This window comes from Salarias fasciatus, chromosome 20, assembly GCF_902148845.1.
Source record: "Salarias fasciatus chromosome 20, fSalaFa1.1, whole genome shotgun sequence".
Lineage (NCBI taxonomy): Eukaryota > Metazoa > Chordata > Actinopteri > Blenniiformes > Blenniidae > Salarias > Salarias fasciatus.
The window spans coordinates 32,028,988-32,035,747 of NC_043764.1; the positions used below are offsets into that span (position 1 = coordinate 32,028,988).

Consider the following 6,760-nt stretch of genomic DNA (forward strand, 5'->3'; position numbering starts at 1 on the left):
CAGTGAGGCTTCACCCTGCAGTGAGGCTTCACCCTGCAGTGAGGCTTCACCCTGCAGTGAGGCTTCACCCTGCAGTGAGGCTTCACCCTGCAGTGAGGCTTCATCCTGCAGTGAGGCTTCACCCTGCAGTGAGGCTTCACCCTGCAGTGAGGCTTCACCCTGCAGTGAGGCTTCACCCTGCAGTGAGGCTTCATCCTGCAGTGAGGCTTCACCCTGCAGTGAGGCTTCATCCTGCAGTGAGGCTTCACCCTGCAGTGAGGCTTCACCCTGCAGTGAGGCTTCATCCTTCAGTGAGGCTTCATCCTTCAGTGAGGCTTCACCCTGCTGCAGTGAGGCTTCACCCTGCTGCAGCGAGGCTTCATCCTGCTGCAGATTGGATCATTTTCCTTCAGGTTTTAGAAAAAAGCTATTATTCCATCAACTGACACTTTTTACATCTGTTTACCGTAAAAATCACAAGTGAAAGAGTTTTAACACCGATTAGATTTGAAAAGTAAACCATATGAATAGCACATGTGGTGTCCTACAAATAATTCTATCTGATCAAAAGAAAAATGATTTTAGCCATCAAATAGAGAGCAGACAGGAACAGGAGGCTCAGCATCACCAGAGCATCCTGCTTCAGCCTGATCAATCCCCGACACGCAGTGGAGTCATGAAGAAGTCCAGTGTCTGGTTCTCCATGGAACCCAGCCTCCTGCTGGCTCAACAACACTGCACAGTTCAGCAGGTTCCGGGCAGCCTCGTCAGCTTTCCTCCACTCTGCTGGAGACCTGCTGGAGTCAGAGGGCAGAGTAGAACATGAGGAGCCAGCTGCCACCGTCCAGATCCACACATCCAGCCAATACCCCTCCCATGATCCCACAACCCTACCCATCATCTCAACCAATCCCCCCAATACTCCACATACACCCAATATCCCAACCAATCCACTCACAACCCTACCTGCCCACCCACAATCCAACCCATCCACCCACCCATCATTGCACCCCTCATCCCAGTCTTCCATCCACCGCATGCAGCACTCATGATTCCAGCATCCACCCGTCCTCCCATTATCGCACTCAGATGCTATAATCCCGCACATCCACCCACCCCCATATTACCCCATCCACCGCACTCATCCGTGACCCCACCACCCCAGCAGAGCCCTGACATGCAGCAGAGGACAGGCGTGAGGGACATCAGGCGGAGGAAGGAGCAGAAGCCAAGCCACCGTTTCTTGTTAATTTAATCGAGTGATTCAATATAAAACATCATCAAACTGCAGAGGAAAGAGGAAAAGCAGAAAACTCTTCTGGTGAGCACAGTCCACACTCCTGTGAGGGACACTGTCCACGGCCACAGTCCTTTGTCTGTCCTGCTCTTTTACAGCCAGTGTACTCCTCTCAGTGAACAGAGAGACACCCTCCAGCTCCACTTCACATTTCTGTACAGAGGACATGAGGGAGGACATGACGGAGGAGGACATGACAGAGGAGGACATGACAGAGGAGGACAGGAGGGAGGACATGACGGAGGAGGACATGACAGAGGAGGACAAGAGGGAGGACATGACAGAGGAGGACATAACAAATGAGGACATGAGGGAGGAGGACATGAGGGAGGACATGACAGAGGACATGACGGAGGAGGACATGACGGAGGAGGACATGACAGAGGAGGACAAGAGGGAGGACATGACAGAGGAGGACATAACAAAGGAGGACATGAGGGAGGACATGACAGAGGACATGACGGAGGAGGACATGACGGAGGAGGACATGAGGAAGAGGACATGACGGAGGAAGACATGACAGCAGCACTGCAGGAACTGGAAACTGATCAGTCAACGCAATGAGACACACACACACACACACACACACACACACACACACACACACACACACACACACACACACACACACACACACACACACACACACACACACACACACACACACACACACACACACACACACACACACACACACACACACACACACACACGGTTGGGATATTCAGGCAGCAGGTGTTTTTAATGAAGTGGCAGAGTGAAGGTTGGAGTCCGTCTGTCCGTCTGCGGGTGTGAGGAGGATCGTCTCCAGGACGTCCAGCGAGGCGTCTTCACCGCGGGGGGTCTGACTGTTCAGGCTGACCACGGTGTCAGACGGTGGAGGTGAAGACTGACTGGAGACCAGAGGCAGGCTGGCCCGGCGGCCCAGACGGCTCAGCAGACGGGCGCCGTCACCGCTAACCGCTCAGACTCTCAGAGGAAGTGGACTGGACGTGCCGGACCGCCGCCGCTGTCCTCTGGGCGGGACGGCGGTTCGAGGCTCAGGACAACTCGACACAGGAGAAGAAGTTCACTGACAGAGAAGGCGAAAGTCCAAACCGAGAACCGAGAACCCAACAGAGAGAAGGAGGTTTGGGAACACACACTCACACAAACACAGACCCAGACCCGGACCCAGACCTGGACCGGACCCAGACCCGGACCCAGACCCGGACCCGGGGCGCACGCCGGGGCCGGGCACAGCGGACCGGCCTCACTCCTCGCTGTGCTTCTGGACTTATACCTTGCTCCTGAAGAGGGGCTTCGCTCCGGGGCCACAGTACTCGTTGTAAATGAGCTTGAAGAGGAAGAGGTGGAAGAGCGTGATGAGCGACGCCACGCTGAACCAGAAGAGGAAGGGCAGGCCCGGGTACCGGTTGGCCATGTGCTCCTCGTGGGCCAGGATGGCCTTGAGGTGCAGGGTGTGGCGCAGGTCCTGCAGGTGGCGCAGGTCGGTGGAGATGTAGAGCAGCGGCGTGATGGGCTGCGTCACCATCACCGGGAAGGTGTGACCCTTGACCTCGGAGGTGAGCTCCACCGGCTCGTTGAGGCAGCCGGCCTCGCAGGCGTACAGCTTGACCGGCGTCTCCTGCGGCTTCACCGACACGTGCAGGAAGGGCTTCCCCTCCACGTCCAGCAGCACGGCCAGGCTCAGGGTGTCCTGGTTGTAGTGGATGCCCCTCAGGGCGTAGCTGTTGTGCAGCACGTCGGGGTCGGCCTGGAACTGGAGGTGGTTCTCGGTGAACTGCAGCCCTCCGAAGCTGAGCACCATGCCCTGCATGGCGCCGTGCGCGCCGGCCGCCACCAGCACCTTGCAGCTCCGCTTCTGCAGCGTCAGGGTCCACAGGGTGACCAGCTGCAGGATCTGGGCCGTGCTGCTCAGCCGCTCGGGCCACAGGTTCTCGGCGTGCATGGTGGCGTGGCCGCTGAAGCAGTGGTCGGCGTAGCTGAGGGTGGACTCCAGGCGGGCGCGCTCCTCGCCGCTCAGCCTCCGGTCCAGCAGGGGCGCCGTGGAGGAGGACAGGATGTAGTAGAGGGTGGTGTTCACCGTGCGGCTGGACGGCGTGTGGGAGTCCGTGATCTTCCTCATCTCGATACCTGGAAGCAGAAGAAGCAGAGCGCCGCGTCACTGCGGTCCAGTGCGGGGGGGCGTGGTCAAACCGAGGAGGGACCGCTGTGATTGGTGGAGGGCTGGGTGTGTCTGTCATTTGCATCCAGCACTGGAGGAAGCTGCCATGGGACTGCTGAGCACAGGACCGTCACCATGGCGATGCTCAAACCATTTACTGTGCAGCTCTGTGAGTGAGGAGAGGATGTCCTCATCCAAGATGGCAGCCACACTGACGCGTGAGCGCTAACGGCCAGCAGCAGGCAGTGAGGAATTTAAACACGTGTGTGTGTGTGTGTGTGTGTGTGTGTGTGTGTGTGTGTTTTCTACATCTGGAGTGCACACACCCCAGACATACAAACAGAGGTGTGCGGTCCAGCATGTTTAGCGGAGAGGAGTCATTTCAACACATCTGAACAGGAATCCACTGGAATTACTGGTAATCAGAGTAACTCCTGGCTGAGGTTCAGGGGAAAGAAATGCATTGCCCGTCTGCTGATTTACATGCTGGACTCTGATCGTGTGAGCAGATATGATTGTCTTTGAGAGTGTGGATGTTGAGCCTGGACCGTGTGTCTCTCTGGCTTGCCTCTGTAAGACACTGTAACTGCTAAGTAATACAGAAATCAAAGAGCCACTAAACCCTGGAATCTGTTCTGTATCGGGACACACCACCAGCCGGTCTGCTGACCCGCCTTCCTGCTTCACAGCCATTTGACGCCTCCATTTTAATGCAGCTCAGTGAGTAAACTGTGTGGAAGAAGTGACGTTTCACAGCAAACCACGGTGTTTAGCAGCAGCGAGGCCTGCGTTTGTCCTCAGCTGCAGTTTAAACAGACCCCCAGATAACCTCAATATTTGCTTCATTCCAGCTGCTCTGTGTGTGACTGAGGTGTCTTCTCTGCAGAGAGCAGCTGGAGGGCAGAGATCGGTCAGCTTCAGGGGATCAAAGTGTGTCCTGCAGACGCTCTAGAAGCTTTTTGCAGTTTTCACACGCTGACTGTGCTCAGCGACGGCTGAATGCGACCTGAAGCTGTTTTCTACGAGCAGGACGATGAAGCCCAACCGGACGGGGCAGGGTGCGGACAGCTCAAAGTTCAACTCAATACAGCCTGTTTACTGCCAACTGCACACATTCTGACATTCATATTCACCGTTTCAGTTCTTTAAAGGGAATTCAAGTGATGAGTCTGTTAACGGCTGAAGGGCTGCAGCTGGAGGCAGTACTGACGGTTTGTGTGGTGTTGTGTAGTTTGTACCCTCAAACGTAGACGTCAGTCACTGCCTCGGCTCACCTGAGATGAACAGGTCCATCCAGGCCTTCTGGTGATCCATCACCAGGTCGTCCACGCTGGATCTCAGGAGGTCCGCCAGCTCCTTCTTGGCTCCATCTCTGAGGGCACTGAAGGTCTCCTCCAGTTTGGAGGGGTCGATGGGCTCCGAGGTCCACACCACCGACAGGACGTTGTCCGTGTAGTCCGACTTCGCAGAGACCTGGATCCTCACGTTGAGCTTCTTGGTGACCACCACCACCAGCACCATCCGGTTGTTCTCCACCGGCACCCTGCCGGAGGACAGCACGACCTCTCGGTCCTCCAGCTTCTCCACGCTGGTGGAGAACTTGCTGCCAAAGGAAGGATTCCCAGAAAACACGTCCAAGGCGGCAGGCCGGTCCGAGGGGTTGTGTATGTTGACCCGCTGCAGGTAGACATTGGGTCTGCTCCTGTGAGCGATGAACTCCTCCCTGATGGTGACACAGTCCCGGACCGACTGCAGGCTGGGAGGCAGGGCGCAACGGACGGACAGGACCGCTCCTTTCCGGAACCAGAGCAGGCTGGCCTGGACCTCGGCCCGCTCCCCCTCCAGATGGATGCCCACCCTGGGGGAGAATTCGGTCTGATGCACGGGAGCCGATCCGGGCTGCGAAGACGACGCCACCCACAGTCTGTTGGAGTCGACGTCGATCAGAATGTGGCCGTTACCCGTTACGAACGGCGTGTCCAGCTGTTCCTGAGGTGTGCTGTATATCCCCTCTCCACGGTCCACCAGAGACCGCCACCTGTGGATCTCAGCCAGGAGACACTGTCCGGCCGCCCCGCCGGGCATTGCCGAGCCGCTGAAGAACCTCCATCGCTGCTCCGCTCCCATGTACCAGTAGAAGATGAGGAAGAGCAGCAGTCCGATGAGCATCCTCCTGGCCCAGCTGCTGGACAGCAAGCCTGGCAGTCCCTTCAGGCGCTGCTGGAGCCACATAGTCCGAGCAAAGAGGGGGAGGCCGGCAAAGAGTCTGCGTCTGGAGACGGCACCCAGCGTGCAGACGAAAGCCTGTCACATGGAGTCCTGTCCTCCGGGTCCAGCGGCTTCTCCCACTGCCGGCTCAGGGAGCGAAGAGCCCGAGTCTGGAACCAGCAGCCAGGCTGGAAGGAAGTCACATGGAGACCTGTCCTCCAGCTGCAGGTCCGCGTCCAGGTCCAGGGGCATCAAGGGGAGCTGGCAGATTGTCTGTTACATGGAGATCCGTGCTCCAGGTTCGGGTACAGGTTCGGATCCAGGTCCAGGAGTACCAAACACACTGACTTCTCTGGTGGCTAATGAGTGAAGCTAGGTGGCTAACACGGTCAACGACAGCTGGAGAAAACACCCCGTTAATTCTTTCATCGCACTTATCTTCCTCGGGTGTGTCTTTCAGTCCTCAGGCTGTCCTGTCTCCTTTCATTCCGCTCGATGTTTGCTTTAAATGAGCAGAATTTTGACAGTTTGTGGAGGATTTCTGCTACGTCTGGGCACTTCTGGTTTGTCACAACTGTCGTAAAGCAGCACGGAAATGTCGCAAAACCCCGAACGTTTCCGATAAACATCGATTCTTCTTTCTATTATCTGAGGATGATTCTGTATAAAAACGTACCATTATATCTCATTTTATGTGTATATGCTGTTTAAATATTTCTTTGACTTTTTTTGTGTAACGCTGTGCCTTTTGTAAATAAAGATAATTATGTACGTCACCGTCTGCGCCATCTTGGTCCGGGCAGACTCACCTCTGACCTACAATGGTGAAGCGATAAGTCACATCTCCGCCATATCGGTCCGGGCGGATTATACTTTAAAAACATAATTATTTTAATTATATTAGCAATATATTGACGAGGTTTATGATCTGCATACGAGGTTTAGAACCACACCAAATCATGAATTTAATTGTTTTCAATTCCGTTTTTTTTCAGTTAAGGTGAAACATTTAGTTTGTTTAAAACTCCTTAGAGGATCTCAAAAACTAAAGATACAGTGTGATCATGAACCACTCAGAGAAAAACCCGCTTTAATGTCAGTCTGTGGGT

The 6,760-nt window shown here is 55.3% G+C and overlaps 1 protein-coding gene across 3 annotated transcripts; it reads right to left on the reverse strand.

The window, feature by feature from the left end:
* Nucleotides 1-251: 251 nt before the first annotated feature.
* Nucleotides 252-6,258, reverse strand: kiaa2013 (KIAA2013 ortholog). Of its 3 annotated transcripts, none has more exons than XM_030119823.1 (3): nucleotides 4,718-6,258; nucleotides 2,559-3,412; nucleotides 252-773 (listed from the first exon to the last, which is right to left on the reverse strand). In XM_030119823.1, the coding sequence occupies exons 1-3, from the start codon at nucleotides 5,673-5,675 to the stop codon at nucleotides 747-749; spliced, it is 1,839 nt and encodes a 612-aa protein (XP_029975683.1). In that variant the 5' UTR covers nucleotides 5,676-6,258; the 3' UTR covers nucleotides 252-746. The 3 variants fall into 3 exon arrangements, with proteins under 3 accessions (XP_029975683.1, XP_029975681.1, XP_029975684.1); XM_030119821.1 differs by having other exon boundaries at nucleotides 252-776; XM_030119824.1 differs by lacking the exon at nucleotides 252-773 and having other exon boundaries at nucleotides 1,214-3,412.
* Between the last annotated feature and the right edge of the window lie 502 nt (nucleotides 6,259-6,760).

Coding starts and splice junctions, on each gene's coding strand:
- kiaa2013 (XM_030119821.1), bottom strand. CDS start 5,675: ATGTGGCTCCAGCAGCGCCTGAAGGGACTGCCAGGCTTGCTGTCCAGC. Junction 3,413..4,717: donor GATGGACCTGTTCATCTCAG/GTGAGCCGAGGC, acceptor TTCTGCTTCCAG/GTATCGAGATGAGGAAGATC. Junction 777..2,558: donor AGCCCCTCTTCAGGAGCAAG/GTATAAGTCCAG, acceptor CTCTGACTCCAG/CAGGTCTCCAGCAGAGTGGA.